Source organism: Neoarius graeffei, chromosome 1 (genome assembly GCF_027579695.1).
Source record: "Neoarius graeffei isolate fNeoGra1 chromosome 1, fNeoGra1.pri, whole genome shotgun sequence".
In the NCBI taxonomy this organism is placed as follows: domain Eukaryota; kingdom Metazoa; phylum Chordata; class Actinopteri; order Siluriformes; family Ariidae; genus Neoarius; species Neoarius graeffei.
In genome coordinates this window covers 23,391,153-23,413,324 of record NC_083569.1, presented here as the reverse complement: position 1 = coordinate 23,413,324, position 22,172 = coordinate 23,391,153, and the positions used below count along the sequence as shown (strand labels likewise).

Below are 22,172 nucleotides of genomic sequence, written 5' to 3'. Positions count from 1 at the left end.
ATTTCCTTGTTTCTGACCATGAGAAACCCATTTTTGATACTGATATTACTCTTACAGGTCATCTCTGGGGTCAGCTAGAGGTCACTGACCTCCAGCATAATGCATTTCTATGCATACAATTAGAAATGGGTGTACCTCAGGTTCTAAATGTGATAGAAATGTAAACTAAATTTGTATTTCTATGATTCTGTACATGAGAAACCCATTTTTGATACTGATATCATTCTGAGAGGTCAACATCATGGAGAACAGGCAAGGTTGGGAAACATCCCACATTTTGATAAATCTATATAAAAATCTCATGTGTTTTGGATTGTAAGAAACAATTCCATATGAATATGAACATGACAGAAATATACTTCAACTTGTCAGAAATTATAAACTTTAACTAATCAAAAACTTGAACTACAATCAAAACTCTAAATGCAGTGTAAACAGTTGAACAGGTTCCATAAAGAACATTTTAAAATCACTATAGTATCTACATTTATTGTAAGGGCCTTGACCTTTGGGGATTACAATGTTGGCCTACAAATTGTAACTACAGAACACTGATTTAGTCGCTGCAGTCACCAGAGCATGTGCACAGTGCTGTGCACTTTAAGGCTGCCTTTTTACATCTACAAAATTTTTACATCTACGAAAATTGCCAAAAAAAAAAAAAATTCAGGCATGATGCGCGCATGTCGTACATGGAGATTTTCCCGCCATGATTGGGTTGCCTGTGATGGCAGGCACACGAGTACACAACACACAGCGATGTCAGGAACAACAAGTTACTCACTACTATACTGTCCCGACTACTACTCTACTTCACACTTCACTCCTCACTTCACTAGTTGTTGGGTTTCCTGTGGTGGCAGGCACACACAGGACCGAAACCATCAGAAAACAACTCGATGGGTTTCTTTATGTATCCACACTCTATGCCTATGGGGCTCCCCTCACATGGGCCGGAGCTCCGCTAACACATAGTCCGGTGGTTATTTCTCAATAGGGCGCTCCATAACACTTTCATGCACATCTGGGGTAAAAGCTGTCAACCGTTTTTTTTTAGTCAGAAGGGGTCCTAACAAGTAGAAATAGGGTGGTTGGCATCTTTGAAAATGCCCATGACCCTGCTTTGGCAGCCATTTTGGAAACCGCCATAGATGACTGTTATATTTAACAAAATAAGATCTTGGGAGCAATGAAGAACAATTAATATGCTGCAAAGCACAATCCTTCTTATACAGAGGAAAAAACTGTACAGTTTTTACATTTTCATGAAATGTCAGCCATGTTAGTATTCCAATATGGCTGCTGAATAATGATATTATGAAATTAAGTTTTTTAAAGGGATAAAGAATTTTGTTGTTTAAACACATTTCAACAGATAATAAATTTACTGGTGACATCAACAGTATAGACACCAATTAAGAATTAAGGAACGTACAAGAACATTTATTTCTGCAAAGTATGAAATGTTTATTGAGAACATCATAGCAATGTCTTCAATATTAACAGGGCTGAAGATTAATAACACTAATATATGCTTTTAAACAGCTTCAGTAATGTACATTTTATACAGCTAACACTTAATTATCACTGACCCAAGAGCATGTTCTTCGCTAGATACCCTACTCATCCTCAGGATCACAATTGTTTATGCAGTTGGCGGACCATTCATATTCACCATGGGTTTTGACTTTGTTGCTTCAAACTGCTTCTTCAGTCTTGTTATTTCTGTTGTATTTGTGAATTGAGAATCGCATGTTTTATGCCACTTGATGCTATTGGGGTCCAGATCCATGTGCTTTTGTAAATATTCAAAAATCTCAAAATATTCCTCATCTTTGTATCTTATGCGTTCTTCAGCTTTGGTCTTTAAAGTCATCATTCCTGATTCACTTGCTTGATGTAAAGTTTTGTCATTCTTGTTCCTTCCACAGTCTTGTTGACATACGGTATGAAGCACTTCTGGAAATCAATATCCCCTCCTCTTTTTCTCTTCTTGGAGCTGAATAAGGGTTCCACGACTGACTAAAAAACAAGGGATCCACAAGACAAATAGTAGTGTCTCAGTGTACAATTTTTAAAAATGTGAGACTTAGAAATGAGTGCAAAAACTCATGATAGCCTCAGATTCCTGCTCTTGGCAGACAGGAGTGGAACCTGATGTGGATTTCTGCTATTGTAGCCAACCCAAGGTTTGGTGTTTTGTCCATGCTGAGATGGTTTTCTGCTCACCGCAGTTGTAAAGAGTGATTATTTGAGTTAGTATATCCTTCCTTGCACCTCAAACTAATCTGGCCATTTTCCTCTGGCCATTTTCCTCTGTTATAAACAAGGTGTTTCTACCCAGAGAACTGTCGCTCACTCATTTTGTTTGTTTGTTTGTTTGTTTTTCTCACCATCCTGTGTAATCTATAGAGACTGGTGTGTGTGAAAATCCCAGAAGCTCAGCAGTTTCTGAAATACTCAAACCAGCCTTTCTGGTATCAACAACCATGCCATGATCAAAATCACAGAGATCATACTTTTTCTTCATTCTGATATTTGATGTGAACATTACCTGAAGCTCTTGCCCTGTATCTGTAGGATTTCTTTTTTTTTTTTTTGTATTATGTTGCTGCCACATGATTGGCTGATGAGATAACTGCAAGAATGTGCAGGTGTTCCTAATAAAGTGGACAGTGAGTGTATAGGAAATTTAGTGTGATCAATCCACCTAAATGCATGTTTGAAAATTTGAATCACAGAATAAACTGAAAAAAAAATAGTGCTTGATAAAAGTCTAGAGTCATCATCCCTTAATTTTGTTTACATGATATACATGACCCATATTCATCAAAGTTCAGTGTAATCAAATCTTGCGATGGAAAAAAGGAAAAGCAAATTCCACTGGGAATTTTCTTATTTTTCTATTTCATTATTATTTTTGTGTCTGTATGATCAAAGTCACATCTGTTTGTACATATATACCTACATGCATAATAAACACATGAGCAAATTAATGAGTGAATGAATGAACAAATGAAAATTAATTACAGTAGGTTATGGGGAAACCCAGAAAAGAGTTCATTAGTTTTATTCCAGTAGTGCAAACCAGCAAAACCTGACACAATGGATCTGGAAGTGTCATTAAAATATTTTGGAGAATGAAACATGTAGATTTGTGAATTCACTGTGATTAATGTGGAGTTGTTGTGTTAATCCCTCATTATTATTCTGTTGTATTTCCTCCAGCTGCATATGTTACAGTACCACAAACGGTGTTTGTGTCTGTGGTTAACCGATGAGCTGGTAAAGGGAGTATCTTTCATCTGTGGTTTTAGAAGCTTCATGTATACCATTTGTATGTTTTTGTACAGCCTTTCATTGACTCTGTATTACTGTGCTGCTACTCTAAGAGCACAGTGATAGAGCGCAGAATCTGAGAGCTTTAGACCGCTGATAGTAAGTTCAGTGGAGTCTCTGGTTGTTTTTGACTCTAATCGACGATCATCAGGAGTGCTCTGGCCAGATCTTGACCTCGCACCTTTATACAGTAAATACTGTGGTGCGCTGTTCGGATATTGTTTGTACCAGTAAAGATAAATGTCCTCACTGCTTGACTCATATGAACATTTCAGAGTAACAGTGTCTGTTTCGTTCCTGACAATGTTGGCATCTTCATCTGTCGGCCCAATTTTGTCTGCAAAACTGCCTGTTGTAAAAGAGAATATAAATAAATAAATCAGTGAAGTATTTTTTAAACCAAATACAGACTTAAGAAATTAAGAAATTAAGAAATTACTAGATGAAAACAAACATGTGTATTAATTAATACAATGATTTAGCAGTTAAAATGTATTGTAATAATTAATGATTGTATACTAATTAATGTAATGATGAGCTGATGAAAGTTAATTACCTGTAGCAACAGTGAGAATCAGTGGGATGTATCTCACTGTGTACAGTAAATTGTATGGTTGAGCCATTTCTGAACACAGCTCTGTGAGGACTCTGTATAATAGTGCTGTATGTGCTGAACTTCACACATGAGGCAACACATCTGTAAGAAGTGCACACCCAGGAAGTGCTGCTGTCAAACACTGTATGGACTTCTTATTGGCTCATTAATATCAGTAAATAAAGTTTAAATTAAATCTGACTTCAGCCTAATCTGACCGAGTTTGGAGAAGGCCGTCTGTTTGAGTTTTGTGTCACTGTGAGCTCCAGGGTGCAGGACGACAGTGCAGCGTCTGATACTGCAGCAGGATTACAAAGCTGGAGTAACAATCCATTCATTAAAACAAGTATTAACTGTGGATAATATAGTTTATGATGTATGTTAATTCTGTGAATGTACATGTTTTGCTGAAATTTGTGATAATATTGTTGGAAAAGAGTTATAGACTAATATGAGTCACTATAATATATTCAGTCATTCATTCATTTTCTATACCACTTATTCATTGCAGGTGTCGGGTGAGCTGGAGCCAATACCAGCTGACAGTGGAGGGGTATAGACCCTTTTCAGTCACGTGACCTTCGTAAACGCGACCGCCATTTTGGACATGTAGTGGACTTCAGCTCGAATCAGTTTGAATGCGAGGAAGGCGACAAACGAAAAACATAAAAGAAAAAGGAGCGAGATGCAGAAAACACCTTCACTATCCAGCGACGTAGGGCATTTACAGGGTGAGCAGAGGGAGAGGTATTTGCAAAAATTGAGGTTAGCAGGCTTAGAGAACGACGTTTACCTGCTTCCACCAGGATTGTTCACTGACGTTCAGAAGTACACGAAGCCCTCATCTTTACCTGACTTCGGCCCACATCATCTGTATACCTATGTCGTTAAAAACCCATCGCCATACACATACACGCCAACGTCCGAGGTTCCAGAGCGCGCTCCGGCTTGCTCCCGGGGTGCTCCGGCCGAGGTTCCCCTCAAATTAAGCAGCGCGCGCCGGCTTGCTCCAGGAGTGCTCTGGCCGAGGTTACGGAGTGCACTCCGTAACCTCGGCCAGAGCACTCCTGGAGCAAGCCGGCGCGCGCTGCTTAATTTGAGGGGAACCTCGGCCGGAGCACTCCGGGAGCAAGCCGGCACGCGCTGCTTAATTTGAGGGGAACCTCGGCCGGAGCACTCCGGGAGCAAGCCGGCGCGCGCTGCTTAATTTGAGGGGAACCTCGGCCGGAGCACTCCGGGAGCAATCCGGAGTGCGCTCTGGAACCTCGGACGTTGGCTCCGGCAGCTATTTATACTGGATCCGGTGTAAATAGCTGCCGGATCATAATTACAGTAAACTAGTAAATACAGTAAAGGAAAAACTTGAGACTGAAAGGTTTTAACAGTCATCCAAATGACTGAACGTAAACATTGCTACAGTAACATACCAGCTACTTGTTGACATTAGCTAGTCAACAATAGCTACTACAGAAGAACAAAGAGGTTACAATGGGTTATTTTAACCTATTTGGTTACACACTCGCCGCCACAGAATGTTAACACCAATGTAATGCCTTTTCTGGCTAATTTTATTCGTATTACCTCCAACAAAGTGGTCGCTACACAAGCGTTGGTATGCCGCTATCCATCTTCTCCGTCGGTCAGCATCTACCGGGATCCCATAAAATGATAACCCTTGCCTTGTTTGTTGATGGTTACTACATCCAGGTGCACAACAATATAGTGGCATGATGGAAGTCTTGCTGAAAGTAAAAACTTTCTTTGCTGCCGTTCCTCAATGTTGGCTGTGGTAAACTACTGGTAGTACATGTCCAAAATGGCGGCCGCGTTTGTCGTGACGTCACGTGAAAAGGGTCTATAGAGACCTTGCATGTGACGTCACAGCCGATCCAGATTGTGACAGACGCCATCGTGTCGGTCAAACGCCATATTCCGCCTTCTACTTCTACTTCTGGTTCTACTTCTGCTTTTACTTCTACCTTTTCTTCTGGAAAACCCTACTATATACAATTCTACTACAACGGCTGTGGCTACAAGCTCTCCCTACCTGTGCACGTTTTTTATGTTTTTTGTGTGTATTTTTGCGTGTTGTTCGTCTGTACCGGACTTCAATATCCACTACAACCGTATGGACTTACTGGACATTGGTTTCCAGCAGAAAATGACGGTTTGTAGCGATTTCCATCACATGCACAACATTCCGGACGAGAAAAAAAAAAAACATTCTGGACGAGACCAGATTGCGAGACCAGCGGGGTCTCCGTGGATTGTTATCGGAAGCAAAGCGAAGGAGGCGGCGCCGGGAGCAGAAGCAAAAGCGAGGCTGTAGAGCCGGCCTGTTGACTAAGCTCAGAAAACAGCTACTCAAATCTCCACTGCCAAGCCTCTACCTCTCCAACACCAGATCCATGTAAACAACACGGACGATTTGGAATTACCTTATTCTATTCTATAATTGGCTGGTCAGTGCTATACTCAATACTTAAGTGACTTACCCATCCAGTGAGGATCATTTTCTTGTTTACAAGATGCCACATCTGAGTCTCTGACAAATCCTGAATTTCTGTAAAGAAAACTGTCCAGAGATTTATAAGCACGCAGTGCTTCACCACTGAACAGCGAGGGAAAGTTGATGAGGTAATCATACACGTCCGGGTATTCCGCTGGCAGTTCAAAATCCGGTCGTGAAAACTCCGTCCAGAAAGCCATAAGGGTCACAAATCAGTAGATCGTTTATTTTAGACATATATCTAGTTATCTGTTCATTAGAAAAATGAGCCGTGTAGTCCATCGGTTGAAATTGATCCATTCTGTACACGAGTGCAGCAGTATTCAGCGGTGTTTTTGACCGACAAGATGGGGGTTTTGTACTTTCCGGTCACGTGACTGCAATAGGACCCTTTTCACGTGACGTCACGACAAACGCGGCCGCCATTTTGGACGTGTACTACCAGTAGTTTACCACAGCCAACATTGAGGAACGGCAGCAAAGAAAGTTTTTACTTTCAGCAAGACTTCCATCATGCCACTATATTGTTGTGCACCTGGATGTAGTAACCATCAACAAACAAGGCAAGGTTTATCATTTTATCGGATCCCGACGGAGAAGATGGATAGCGGCCATTAACAGATTGGCAGCCCTCGGCATACCAGCGCTTGTGTAGTGACCACTTTGTTGGAGGTAATATGAATAAAATTAGCCAGAAAAGGCATTACATTGGTGTTAACATTCTGTGGCGGCGAGTGTGTAACCAAATAGGTTAAAATAACCCATTGTAACCTCTTTGTTCTTCTGTAGTAGCTATTGTTGACTAGCTAATGTCAACAAGTAGCTGGTATGTTACCGTAGCAATGTTTACGTTCAGTCATTTGGATGACTGTTAAAACCTTTCAGTCTCAAGTTTTTCCTTTACTGTATTTACTAGTTTACTGTAATTATGATCCGGCAGCTATTTACACCGGATCCAGTGTAAATAGCTGCCGGAGCCGACGTCTGAGGTTCCGGAGCGCGCTCCGGCTTGCTCTCCCTCAAATTAAGCAGCGCGCGCCGGCTTGCTCCCGGAGTGCTCTGGCCGAGGTTCCCCTCAAATTAAGCAGCGCGCGCCGGCTTGCTCCCGGAGTGCTCCAGCCGAGGTTCCCCTCAAATTAAGCAGCGCGCGCCAGCTTGCTCCGGAGCAAGCCGGAGCGCGCTCCAGAACCTCGGCCAGAGCACTCCTGGAGCAAGCCGGAGCGCGCTCCGGAACCTCGGACGTTGTATGTGTATGTGTATGGCGATGGGTTTTTAATGACATAGGTAAACAGATCATGTGGGCCGAAGTCAAGTAAAGACGAGGGCTTCGTGTACTTCTGTACGTCAGTGAACAATCCTGGTGGAAGCAGGTAAACGTCGCTCTCTAAGCCTGCTAAGTTCAATTTTTGCAAATACCTCTCCCTCTGCTCGCCCTGTAAATGCCCTACGTCGCTGGATAGTGAAGGTGTTTTCTGCATCTCGCTCCTTTTTCTTTTATGTTTTTCGTTTGTCACCTTCCTCGCATTCAAACTAATTCGAGACGAAGTCCACTACATGTCCAAAATGGCGGTCGCGTTTACGAAGGTCACGTGACTGAAAAGGGTCCATACCTTGGACAGATTGCCAATCTATCGTGGGGCTAACACAGAGAAACAGCCATTCACACTCACATTCACACTTATGGGCAAGTTAGAGTACCCAGTTGACCTAATCTGCATGTCTTTGGACTGTGGGAAGAAACTGGAGCACCCAGAGGAAACCCATGCAGGCATGGGGAAAACATGCAAACTCCAGACAGAAAGGTTCAAACCCATAACCTACTTGCTGTGAAGTGACAGTACTAACCACTGCACCACCATGCCACCCCATAATATGTTTATTTCGATAGAATAAACAAAAAGTCATAAGTATAGATTCCGATAGAGAATTACAGCAAAAGATCGCTCGACAAAGTATTGACTTTTTTTTTTGGGGGGGGGGATCTATGTACACTCCAGATTTCTGTTTTTTTATCTTAATTATTGTTTGTGTCACCATAAACCAACAATTTTCACCTTTAATGTGGTAGGCATGTTGTGCTAATCAAATGGTGCTAACCCGCCAACAATCCATTTTATTTCCATCTTGTAATGCAATAAAACAGGACAAACACCAGGGGGATGAATACTTTTGCAAGACACTGCCTCTGAGAGCTCTTTTCTATTCAACAAGGCTTTGTGTTTACTGAATTTGATAGTGTGGCAGCGGAGGTGTGGCCAAGCATCAGTTTGTGCATGGAGGGCGGGGTCAGGGAAGGTGAGTGGCCACGTCATTACACCTGTTGTCAGTTAACGTGTGTGTGTGTGTCTGTTGCAGAGATGGCGGAGCATAAAATGAGGGGGAGAGCAGAGAAGGGGAGCTCTCTCGACCAGAACACGTGTGCGTTGTGTGTGACTGCATGAGATTAAAGCTAAAAAGCAAAGAAAATAGGAAAAATAAAGTGTGTGTGTGAACATCAACTCCCACCTGCTGTGCTTCTGTGCTCCAGCCACATCAGGGACTGTTACAGATTGCTTGTTAGCTGCTAACTTGGCTGTCAGTTCTTCTTCTTCAGACGTCAGATCAATAGGAGGAACAGACAGCTGCCTGAGAAAGCAGACTGCTAACATCAGTGTACTGGATCAAGTGCTATTTTATAAGCTGTTAAATAATGAGGGTGGAGACCATCGTGTTAAATTATGAATCAGAATCTCAAACTATTTCTTCATATTAAAGGAACAGTCCACCGTATTTCCATAATGGAATATGCTCTTACCTGAATTGAGACGAGCTGCTCCATACCTATCCGAGCTTTGCGCGACCTCCCAGTTAGTCAGACGCAGTCCGACGCGCTGTCACTCCTGTTAGCAATGTAGCTAGGCTCAGTCTGGCCAATGGTATTTTTTGGGGCTGTAGTTAGATGTGACCAAACTCTTCTGCATTTTTCCTGTTTACATAGGTTTATATGACCAGTGATATGAAACAAGTTCAGTTAAAAAAATTGAAACGTAGAGATTTTCTATGCTATGGAAAGTCCGCACTATAATGACAGGCGTACTAACACCTTCTGCGCGCTTCGGCAGCGCATTGATACGGAGCTCAGATATCAATATATTTACATTAAACCTATGTAAACAGGAAAAACGCAGAAGAGTTTGGTCACATCTAACTACAGCCCCAAAAAATACCGTTGGCCATGCTGAGCCTAGCTACATTGCTAACAGGAGTGACAGCGCGTTGGCCTGCGTCTGACTAACTGGGAGGTCGCGCAAAGCTCAGATAGGTATGGAGCAGCTCGTCTCAATTCAGGTAAGAGCATATTTCATTATGGAAATACGGTGGACTGTTCCTTTAAGGTCTGAACATTGTGTTACATCGTCATAGGAAGTGTAACTTTCCCCCATTAATTGTTCAGAGAAAGCATTACCAAAGATGATGGCTGTAGATATTCAAAGCAAATAAATATCAAACTTTGGGAACTCAGACAGAAAACTGTATTTGAATGAAACAGGTAAACAGCTCTCCCTCCTGAGGGAAAAAAATCAGTCTGCACTTTTTGTACAGTGTGTTTGAGTTTTGTGTCCCTGTGGGCTCCATGGCGCAGTAGTACAGTGCAGAGTCTGATACTGCAGCAGGAAAGATCTCCACATCTACTTTCTTTTCCTTTTTACAAAGTCTGATAGACAGTCTTGGGTCAGGTTGTTTAGCTTCAGTGACATAATTTGAAGATATAATAATCATCAGAAGAAACTCTGGTCCTGATTGAGGCTTTTGTCGATACCAGTGGAGATCTCTAGCCGAGTCATCATATGTGCAGGTCAGTGTGGTTTTGCTGCCCTCAGCTGAAGATATAATGGTTTGGTCTGATTTAATGCTGCTGTCAACAGCACCTGCAGTAAAGACATTGCAACAACATTAACATTTCTATTTTCATTGTTTAGGGACTTTTTTTTTTAAACCAACTAAATCATCATGTTTAGGTGTCAGGACAAAAATCTCCAGCATCCACCTGAAGTTTGTGTATAATATAAATGACTTACCAAAGGTATTAATGACTATAAAAACAAAGAAGAGTAACATGATTGCTGTGTCTCTCTTGCAGTCGATATAAATGGCAGTAACTCTGTGTAACTGGCTAAACTGCATCTCACCACATCTCGCTCCACCTACTTTCACAGCCATATCAATTCTAGCATCAGTCTCTCAGTTTATAGTCTTATACATTCTGCCATCTTTTAATTGGAAATTAAAAAGATGGAGTCATAATTATTTAAATCAAATCATTAAAACAAATATTGAATGTAGATAATACAGTTAATCATGTGTGATAATTCTGCATGTTGCTGAATGTTCTGATAATATTACACAGTTCACTAGTATAAGTGAACTGTAGTTCTGTAGTTTATGTGATATTAGCAGACAGTGTGATAATTTTCTTCTCTATGAAACACATACATTGAAATAATAAACAGTTAATTAATTCAAATATACAGTAACTTTATTTTCACTTTATTTCATGAATGTATTTCATTACATGTCAATGGAATTACATGGAATTCCCAAAGGCATGACATGCATCAATCACAAACAAACAAATAAAAGGCGACATATCAGATGCTGAAACTGAGGTTTTTTTTTTTTTTTTATTAAGTATACAGTATATATGCCCCTTTTGAATTTAGTGCCAGCAATTTCCTGGTTTTCTCCATGCCCAACAAGCAGCTGGACCGTTAGTCTGCAGTAATTCTTTCTCCTGCTTTTTCAGTAGACAGATCACACAACACTCAACTGTTCCTTTTCAACATTCAACACCCCCTACTTACTTATTTATTAATCAAAAACGCTCATTGGTCAGACATTTCTCTGCCTGTGTGCAATGGTTAATAAAGCTGTAAAGGTGTAAGAGATTGGCCCAGGCCACCTTACCCTCTACCAGCTTTCTGCACCTCCAATCCAGTGTCACTAACCTGATCCAGTGTTAAGTGCAGCTCAGGTTTCTCTTCATTGATGCATAAATCTTTCTGCTTTTACTAAAGATTTCCATGGAGAGGAACGTTATTAGTTCAACTTATTTTTGCAGGCTTTACTCTGGCAGAGCTGTATATTTTTGGTGATTGAATGATAGAAATATCGAGCTTTTTACATGGAAACACCCCCCTGCGCGCACACACACACACACACACACACACACACACACACACACAAAATGATGTCTCTCTCCAAAAGGATTCAGCTGTAATTTTTGGAACAATAGAACTGTTATAATACCATGTTGATGCATGGAACGGAAGGAGTAAGCCCCTATTCCAGTTCTCTACTCTAAAAAATACATTTAATACATTATCGTCATTTAGACAACATATCAAACATTAAATTGGTACACCAAAAAAAAAAAAAAAGTTTTCCTGTGTTTTGGAAATAAGAGCACCATTCCTGGAGGTACTACAATAGCAGTTTGATGTGTGGAGCAGAAGGAGCAAGCCCCTATTCCAGCTCCCTGTTCTAAACATCTGTTTAATAATAACATCCTCATTTAGAGAACATATCAGGTATTAAACTGATAAAAACAGATACTACACTTGATCTTAGCCAAAAGTGCTAAGAAGGTTCTAGTCTGGTGACACCAATACAGATTTTCTTTAGCTAAATGTGGCAGCTTCGCACATAATGTAAGGCAATCAACAGAATGATACTCTCATTGTAACACTAACAAATCAGTAAATTATTGATGCTTATCATGATACAAGGTCGATCTACTGGTAACAATGAACCAAAAATATATGATGAGCGAGCAATGACTGTGAGTCTGGTAGCAACTGCTGGATGTGAATTGCAGGTCAAAATGTCCGCGCTGCTCCGTGACTGGTTGGACAGCATCACGTGGTTATCACTGCTGCTGACTCGAGTGCAATGGTAAATGTTACTAAGCCAATGGGAAACTGTTACTAAGCCACAGAAACTTGCAAAAAAATCCAATTGGTTGTCTACATCAAAAAACGTTCATGAAGTTCTTTAAGCGCATATCCAACCTGTTGATTGCTTTCACAATTTCTGTTGATTGCTTTCACAATCTTTTCCTTTGTGTCGCAGTAAAAGTTATACCGTGACAATGCATTAAACACCTACAATAAATAAATGAAGTAGACGTAGGTTAGGGTGTAATTTCGTAGGATTACAGAAGATGTTTTCTGACATTAAAGTAGGCTACGTTAAGCTTTTTCCTTTTCGTAGGCGCAAATGGAAAGGAAAATGCTTAACGTATACTGCGTCCATAATATTTGGTTTTGGTTTTTTGATTTTTTGAGTGATGTGAGTGTGTATGACTAGAAATGTCCACGAGAAGTTTGGTGATGATTGATCGCTGTGTTCGGACATAACGCTATGTTAAGCCTTTTCCTTTCTTGGCCTATAGACGTCAATGGATAAATAGCTTAATGCTGACAGCTTGGATTCTATTAGGACTTCGGCTTTGATTTTTTGGCAGCTGTCAGTGTAGGTAAAAAGGGGTTTCTGAGCGAAATTTGGCGATGATTGATGGATGTTTTCTGACATTAAAGTACATTAAGCTTTTTCTCTATAGTGGGCGCCTATGTAGAGAAAAAAGTTTCATGTTGACTGCGTCCACAAAAATGGGATTTCGGCTTTGATTTTCATAGAGATGGGAGACGGTATGAGTAGAGATGTGCAGGAGAAGTTTGATACTGATTGGTCGCCGTTATCTGACATTAACCTACGTTAAGCGTTTTCCTCCTCATAGACGCCTATGTAAACGAAAAAGCTTAACGCAGACTACGTCCATAATATTTGGATTTCTGTTTTGATATTTAGTGTGGTCGTAGTGTGTATGACAAGAGATGTTCATGAGAAGTTTGGTGATGATTGATCGTTGTTTTGGAACATTAAGCTACGTTAAGCTTTTTCACGTTAAGCATTTTAGGATGTCCCCAGTAGTATAGTGCAGAGTCTGATACAGCAGCAGAGGAGATGAGCAGATCCACTTGGTTATTCTTTTCATCAACTTTAGCAGAGAGACGTGGTAAGTTAGAGTCACTTTGGAGTCTACTTGGTAAGATATACAGAAGGAACTCAGGTTTAGAGTTTGGATATTGTCTGTACCAGTACAGGGTGGCCACTGTACCACTGAATTTTTTGTAGTTGCAGGACAGAGTAGCATCACTGCCTTCATCTATAACTATACGAGTGAAACGTGGCTCGATTGAATCTGCCATGGAGTCACCTGTCATAGAGAAGAGAGCATAATGTTTTTAACCTTTACACAATCAAACCAGAACTACACAAGTCAGACCCACATTCTGATTTTTCTTCCCACCACACAGACGAATAAATCACTAATTCAACACTTAATATTTCTGCAATAACGAAAAGTCAAAGTTAACTCACCGAGTGAAAGCCACAGACACATGAATATAACAGTGAACATGATGAATGGTCTCAGCTGAGTGAAAGTATTCTTTCTGTACTATGATATGTTCACATCATAAAGGTTCATGAAGCTCCAGCCCACAGCACCACATGACAGTGTCACCATTGTTACTGACAGATTGTTGATTCTTACTGAAGCATCCTGGCTTTACATTCAGCCTCACATGGGGAACCTGTCTTCAACTCCGACTGTCAGCAGAATTCATGGAATTATGAAAAATCAATCATTCTAATCTGTAAAAATATAATCTAATCAATACATTATTAAATGTTTAAATTTCCTGTTATATATGTTTTATAAGTAGTTTTACTGCATTAGGGGCTTTGGCCTGATCTGAAATTGCTGTGAATAAATGCCATGATAAAAAAAAATAGTATAACAAGTTATTGCTATTGTTATTATAATATGATTGATTTATGGAATTTGTAATGACAAAGCCTGTTATTTCACTGAGGTGAGGAACAAACCAGCTGCTGCTCTTGGTCATACTATGAAAGATTCTAGCAAGCCATGAGGTCTTAAGGAGAGAGACTCTGACTAGATGTTTTATTTCCTTTGTGTTTCTTATTTCCTCCCTGTAGCCTAGTGTGCTGCCTGGCTTACCTGTCTTTCTTTCTTTCTTTCTTTCTTTCTTTCTTTCTTTCTTTCTTTCTTTCTTTCTTTCTTTCAATGAATGAATGAATGAATGAATAAATATTCATTCATTCATTCATTTGCCTCATATAATTTAAATATGATTATTCTGCTTTATAAACCTGGAAACTAAAAAAAAAAAAAAAAACATCTCTTGGTTGCTAGTTATCATTTTAACATGAAACTGTGGAAGCAAAATAGAACATTTACATTATCCAGTCACAAACACCACCAGCGCCACCATTACAAGTGAACCTGTCCAGAGCCCATTTTATTCACTGCAGCTGTAATGTGCTTGTCCATGCTGGAGACAAATATATTACACATCACACATGATTAACAAATTGTATTGATAGCCCGACTGCAATTTCAATTTTCTTCATTAATTCAGAGAAACGAGTCATTTTGTTGATGATGAGTTGAGAATTATACTATTCAGCTCGATCAAATAACCAGAATCAAGACTAGAACACAACTGCAATAAGATCTCACATCTCTGGGGCAGCCACGGCCTAAAGGTTAGAGAAGGTCACCAATTTGATTCCCTGGACAAGCAGGAAAATTTGTACTGTAGGTGGGAAGAGTGAATGAACAGCACTTTCCCTTCCCTCTACATCCATGGCTGAAGTGCCCTTGAGCAAGGCACCGAACCCTCAATTAATCCCCGGGCGCTGTAGCGCAGCTGCCCACTGCTATGGGGATGTTGTGTGTTCACTGCGCACTTGTGTGCGTGTGTGTTTGTTCACTGCTTCACATGGGTTTAATGCAGAGAAAGAATTTCACTGTGCTCGAGTGTATATGTGACAAATAAAGGCCTCTTTTCTTTATCTGTACAATCTCTGTGTATTTTTTCAATGTATTACATATTAAATGGGGGGCAGAGTTCCCTTACCTTTGTGATTTGTAAATGGAAGTAGAAATGAGATGTGTTTAATGTGTTTAACCCCTGTTACAATGTTAGTTTTTGATGTAAAAAATAAATACATCCAAAATAAAAGTCAGATTAATCATACCAGATCTTATTCCACCCATTAATGTGATATAGAAACCATCAAAATCAATGTGAAAAACAAATAGAAACATTTTAGGGGGAAAAACTTATAATAACCTGGTTGCTAAGTGTTTCTTTTTTCTTCAATTTGAGAGATAAAATTATATATTTTATATTTAAGTATTTAATAAGTGCATACACTCTAAAGGCCCGGTCACACAGCGCTTTACGGCTTTATCACGGCCAAAACCCATCAAAAAGTGCTCTCCCGTGAAGCAGACGATGTTGTTCGTGTTGATGTCGAAGTTAAGACGTGTTACAGCCTCATCGCGTCTGTAGCACTGCCGATCACGTGTTGAGCGCGGACGTAAAACGGGCACTCCACTGCCATAGCACTGCCAAATCACGGGTAACCGCGGCTCAGCGTCGTTGGAAGAGCGGCTTGCTGCGCATATAAAAGCGGTCGCGCACGGCTGGTCTTCACAGTTGCCGATCCAGATCTCTTAGGCTGGTGTCAGTCTCTGCACAATTTCATCGTACATCACAGGAGGCATCCTCATAAAGTTCTGAAAGGCTCTTGGATCTTCGTTACGCAGCTCGACCATGAGACGGTCGTAAAGCCCAAGCTGAGGTCTCCTCGCAATCCAGTCACGCACCCAGATGTTCCGTACCACCCTCCTCCTCCTCCTCCTTCTTCTTCTTCTCTCAGCAAGGATATGTTGAGCCTGTATCAGTTGGTTCTGTTGGTGCTGGAGCATTAAGATGAGGACATCACAGCGTTGAGGGTTCATGTTCACCCCTTGACATCTAGACTGCAAGTGCCGAGGTCTCAGAAAATTACGGTATTTACATGCCGCAAATCAGAAGTGATGCAGAAGTGATTAGACAGTGATCAATCGAATTTAGAACTTGTTTGAGACGTCGTTTAACGGGCTTAGACAGTGCTATGTACGTGGAAAAATCCATTTCTCAGTGATAAGCCGCTAAACACACGCTATATCCCGTGATACCAACGCGTAACACCCGTCCGATGACCGTGCTCTGCCCGTGATAGACCGCCAAACTTTCGCGTCTTACCACGTCTCCCCAAGTTTTAATAACAGCCGGGACACTGATTATCACGTGTTTTTCACGTGTGTTGCACGTCTTTACCACGTGTGCCGGCCGTGGTTGTCCGCGGTCTAAAGTTTTGAGCAGTCCAAAACTTTTTGCCGCGTCTGACGCCGTTCCGATTTTCCCCTGCGTCCTGTCACGTCTGTATATCGACTGTAACACGTCTTAACTTCGACATCAACACGAACAACATCGTCTGCTTCACGGGAGAGCACTTTTTGACGGGTTTTGGCCGTGATAAAGCCGTAAAGCGCTGTGTGACCGGGCCTTAAGAAAGGATGTGTTAAAACTAAGACAAACTGTTAACTTCTTACACATCAGTGGGTGAGTTTTAGACCAACATTTGCTGTGTGAATTTGGACACAGTGAATGTGTCAGGAAGGTTCACATGAAGATGTGTAACCTTATAATATTAATACATTATGTGCTGTATAAAACTAATAATTGGCCCTCATTTATGAATTGAACAAACTGGGTGTATAATACCTGCCTACAGTTTGTTTTTGAGAAGCATACTGAGTGATTCAGACAGCAAATAACGAATAACTGTAATTCTGTGTGGTTTATAATATGCTTGTATGTCCAGAGCAACTTAGAGAGGACCAGCAATGTTCAAAAGCATCCAACTGAATATTTATTTTGAGAGTATATATTGAACTGCTATGGCCTTTATATTGCTAAAATACACTATAATTTTTGTCAACGAGCAAAACAAATCTTGTTGGGCAGAAATATATTAAATTATTTCACAGATTATTGTCTGCACATCATTTTACGAGTAGCACAGGCATCAGGATGAGAGACGGACGGACTCGGGTTTGTAAAGGAAAGCATTAACTGACTCAGGGAAGGTGGAAGTGTGTAAAGCACACACACAACTGCAATTACAACTTATATACAATTCAAAGACAGACTGAAAAACAAAAACAAAAAACACGCATGATGTGAACAATACAGGAGGTGTGATAATTATATAGTAGGGGAAAGTCAAGAACAAGAGTTGGCTCAGAGATTTCTTTTTCTGGTTCTTTTCTATCTGAATGATTGTATGTATGTACTGCTGCCATTTTATTATTCATCCATTTCATCTTTGTAAAAGGCCACTGCCTGAGCTCACATCCAGCAAAATAACACGCATTTTTATGTACATGCATAATTAATGAATGAATGAATTAAAATAATTAAAATTGAGCACTATGTATAATGGGGAAAACTGGCCAGAAAAGGTCAGGACCTTTAATTCAGAGTAGTTCACACCAACAACACCTGACGCAATGGCTCTGGTAATGTCAGTAAAACATTTCTGAAAAATGTCGATTTGTGAATTTACTGTGATAAATGTGTCCTTGTTTAAAGTTGCACTACATTTAAACCCTCTTTATTTTAATTTGCTTTGACTTTTAGCTGCAGATGTTACCACAACCTTTGTTTGTGTGTGTGGTTAACTGATAATAATTTGGTAAAGAGAGTATCTTTGATGAGGTTTTAGAAACTTCCTGAATAACATTTGTATGTTTTTGTAAAGCCTTTCAATGACTCTGTATTACTGTGGTCCGTCTCTAAGAGCACAGTGATAGAGCGCAGAATCTGAGAGCTTTAGACCTCTGATAGTAAGTTCAGTGGAGTCTCTGGTTGTTTCTGACTCTAATCGACGATCAGCAGGAGTGCTCTGGAAGGAGTTTGACCTCGCACCTTTATGCAGTAAATACTGTGGTGCGCTGTTCGGATATTGTTTGTACCAGTAAAGCAAAATGTTCTCACTGCTTGACTCAAATGAACATTTCAGAGTAACAGTGTCTGTTTCTTTCCTGACAATGGCATCTTCATCTGTCGGCCACATTTTATCAGCGAAACTGCCTGTTGTAAAGAGGAACATAAAGAGATAAATCTGTGAAGTATTTTTTGGAAACAAACACAAAACAATTATTTCAAGAATTTATGCTTAAAAATGGGTATTAAGGAATAAAATTAATGATGAAATACTGATGAAAGTTAATTACCTGTTGTGACAGTGAGAATCAGTGGGATGTATCTCACTATGTACAGGAAGTTGTATAGTTGAGCCATTTCTGAACACAGCTCTGTGAGGATCCTGTATAATAGTGCTTGCTGTATGTGCTGAACTTTACACATGAGGGAAAACATTTCTAGAAGGCCACACCCAGGAAGTTCTGCTGTTGGAGCATAACTTTGTACAGATCATCACTTCACAGTCTCAGTCACAGTGAACTAAATCACCAATACAACACAGAACAATCCCACTGTTGCTGATCAACTCACTGCATCCAACTTCACCTCTTAAACAGATCTTTTGGAGTTAGAGGCCTGGGCTGTGTCTCAAGATTTAACTTTTATACAAAAATATAACCCTCTTTCCAGTTTTGTTTTACTTTATTGGTCCATGAACAAAGAATCATAATTATTGTACGGTTTAAGTGGCCATTGTATTTTTTTAACTCCTGAAAATAGTTCTTAACATCATAGTGTTAACACAACTACTGTGACAAATAGATTTAGTGACCACTCCGGCTGAGGTTTTTGTATGAAAGATGAATGTTCAACTGCCATTATGGTCATTCTCTAACAGCTGAACCATATTTGAAAAAAGTTACTGTGTCATCTTGGCGTCATCTTGAAGGCAGCATATGTTGCTCCAAAAATCTCAGAGTACTTTTCTGAATTAATGCTGCCATCACAGAAGTGTGTTACCAAGGGTGCTGACACAACCCCATACCATGACAAACCCTGGCTTTTGGATTTCTTGCTGGTTGTGGTCTGGATGGTCCTTTTCACTTTTGGTCCAAAGCACACAGTGTCCATTTCTTACAAAAAAAAGACCTGGAATACTGATTTGCCTGACCACAAGACATGTTTCCACTGTGTGATGGTCCATCCCAGATACTTCCAAGCCCAGAGAAGTCAACAGCACATCTGGACATAGTCAACATCAGGTTTCTTTTTTGCACATTGAAGATTTAACAGGTATTTGTGGATGTAACTCCGTGTTGTAGAGCTTGACAAAAAATTGCCAAAGTAATCCCGAGCCCATGTGGTTATATCAGCTATATGCAGTGCCGTCTGGGAGATCAGAGGTGTTTAGCTGAAGGTTGTGTGCTGAAACTCCTCTATCTCATCTCATGATCTCTAGCCACTTTATACTGTTCTACAGGGTCACAGGCAAGCTGGAGCCTATCCCAGCTGACTACGGGTGAAAGGCAGGGTACACCCTGAACAAGTCGCCAGGTCATCACAGGGCTGACACAGACAACCATTCACACTCACTTTAGAGTCACCAGTTAACCTAACCTGCATGTCTTTGGACTGAGGGGGAAACCGGAGCACCCAGAGGAAACCCACACAGACACGGGGAGAACATGCAAACTCTGCATAGAAGGGCCCTCGCCAGCCACGGGGCTTGAACCTGGACCTTCTTGCTGTGAGGCGACAGCACTAACCACTACACCACCGTGCCACCCCCTCCATATTCCTTGAATCATTTAATGATATTATGCAATCTAGAGAGTGAAATATTCAAATCCCTTCCTTTCTTTCTTTGAGGAACATTTGTTTTTCAACATTTCAATAATTTTCTCATGCATTTGTTGACAAACTGGAAATCCTCGGCCCACCTTTGCTCCTCAAAGACTAGACCTTTCCTGGATATCGATTTTGTACCAAATCATGATTACAATCACCTGTTGGCATCATCTGTTTCAAATTACATCATTGTTTAATTGTTTTACCTCATCACTAGCCCTAAATTTCCCTGTCCCAACTTTTCCTGGAATGTGTTGCAGACATGAAATGCAGGAATTGATGTATATTAACAAATGAAATGAAGTTGACCAGGTACATGCTCTCTCTCACAGCTCGTGGTTGCTTGGCTCTGTGGGTGGCTCCAGACCAGTTTGTCTAGCTGAAGGCTGAACACCACTGCTGCCTGAAACATCATGAAAATGAGGAAATAAAAAACTCCACAACTGTGTAATTTTTGTGGCTTGTTTGAGATCTGACAGTTGTTTCTTCACCCACATCTAAATATTTTTTATATAAGCTATTATATCCTTATTATTATGGACAGAATATAGGCTATATATCTCACGGATATCTCATCTCATCATCTCTAGCCGCTTTATCCTTCTACAGGGTCGCAGGCAAGCTGGAGCCTATCCCAGCTGACTACGGGCGAAAGGCGGGGTACACCCTGGACAAGTCGCCAGGTCATCACAGGGCTGACACATAGACACAGACAACCATTCACACTCACATTCACACCTATGGTCAATTTAGAGTCACCAGTTAACCTAACCTGCATGTCTTTGGACTGTGGGGGAAACCGGAGCACCCAGAGGAAACCCATGTGGACACAGGGAGAACATGCAAACTCCGCACAGAAAGGCCCTCGCCGGCCACGGGGCTCGAACCCGGACCTTTTTGCTGTGAGGCGACAGCGCTAACCACTACACCACCGTGCCACCCCTCTCACGGATATATAAATTAAATAATCAAACAGCTGGATTTCATTTGTTGATGGCAAAATGCTCTTGACTGCAACAGTGATTTCAATTCTGCATTTTTCTGACTTTCTCTGATGCTACTTTTCTGGCTGCCAAATATAAATAATTTGTTCAATAGGACAGTTGAGCTTCTATTTGGAGGGTGGAGAAATGTTTCTTCTTGAATATATCACACCTCTCCATGTTGGAAAGTCTTGGGCACAGACTCTAAACCGAGAATATTTAGGGGTGTGATATTTAAATGACGATGATTTACAGATGCTACATTTATCAATGACCGATCAGTCTTATGCCGTGATTGGCAATATAGGAATGTTTCATGAATCACACATGAACACTGCCATATTCTGATTTCTACACTTGGACCTGGTTTCTATGCTTGATTGGTAAATGAGGGCCATTATACAAATTATTGACATGTTGGTAACATTACCATAAGCCTACAGCTTTACATAGCCAGCTACTCTGTGGCATAACACACCAATTTATGTGTAAGTTAGCTTATGCTGTTAAACTGTCCCCAGCTGGAGCTGTCTCTGGAAATGTCCTCATTTTTAACCATGACCACAAACCCGAAAAAAAAAAACATACTGAAACATTTACCAGATTTCAGCAGACGCCTCACATATTGTTTTGTGGATTACTTTAAGATGGGCTCAGGCCGATAGCAGAGATGTTCTAGAACACCTCTGGCCATAGCCTTTCCAGTATTTTGATCGGTTGACCTGAGGAACAACTCTTTTAGCAGAGGGCAGTAATCTTTGCCTAAACTCAAGTCATTTATTCAGCTTTGACAGACCACTTCATCCGCTTCTGGACAGGTGAACCATAGTCTTTTCTTGTAGGCCTAAGTGACATTGTTTGTCATCTGTTATTTAGCTTTTAAATGTGTAAGCTACATTTTGCGATGTTGTATATGACATAACATTGCTTGTCACACTGCAATGATATGTAGCGGTTGACCTAATAAACCGTAGCCTACTGCAGCCAATGCTAGCAGGAGAAAGCTCAGT

At 40.7% G+C, this 22,172-nt stretch overlaps 2 non-coding genes and 2 gene segments (V, D, J or C); 1 reads left to right on the top strand and 3 right to left on the bottom strand.

Moving 5' to 3' along the window:
- Window positions 1–3,371: 3,371 nt before the first annotated feature.
- LOC132884205 (immunoglobulin lambda variable 2-23-like) lies at window positions 3,372–3,962 on the bottom strand. The segment is given in 2 exon segments: window positions 3,372–3,688; window positions 3,896–3,962. Coding segments are annotated over 2 exon segments (384 nt in total).
- Window positions 3,963–11,447: 7,485 nt separating this feature from the next.
- Window positions 11,448–11,560, top strand: LOC132896386 (U5 spliceosomal RNA). The gene has a single exon (XR_009656018.1). It is a non-coding gene; the product is annotated as a U5 spliceosomal RNA (small nuclear RNA).
- Window positions 11,561–11,878: 318 nt separating this feature from the next.
- LOC132897388 (U2 spliceosomal RNA) lies at window positions 11,879–12,071 on the bottom strand. The gene has a single exon (XR_009656308.1). It is a non-coding gene; the product is annotated as a U2 spliceosomal RNA (small nuclear RNA).
- A 6,114-nt stretch (window positions 12,072–18,185) lies between these two features.
- LOC132884200 (T cell receptor alpha variable 14/delta variable 4-like) lies at window positions 18,186–18,709 on the bottom strand. The segment is given in 2 exon segments: window positions 18,186–18,499; window positions 18,643–18,709. Coding segments are annotated over 2 exon segments (381 nt in total).
- Between the last annotated feature and the right edge of the window lie 3,463 nt (window positions 18,710–22,172).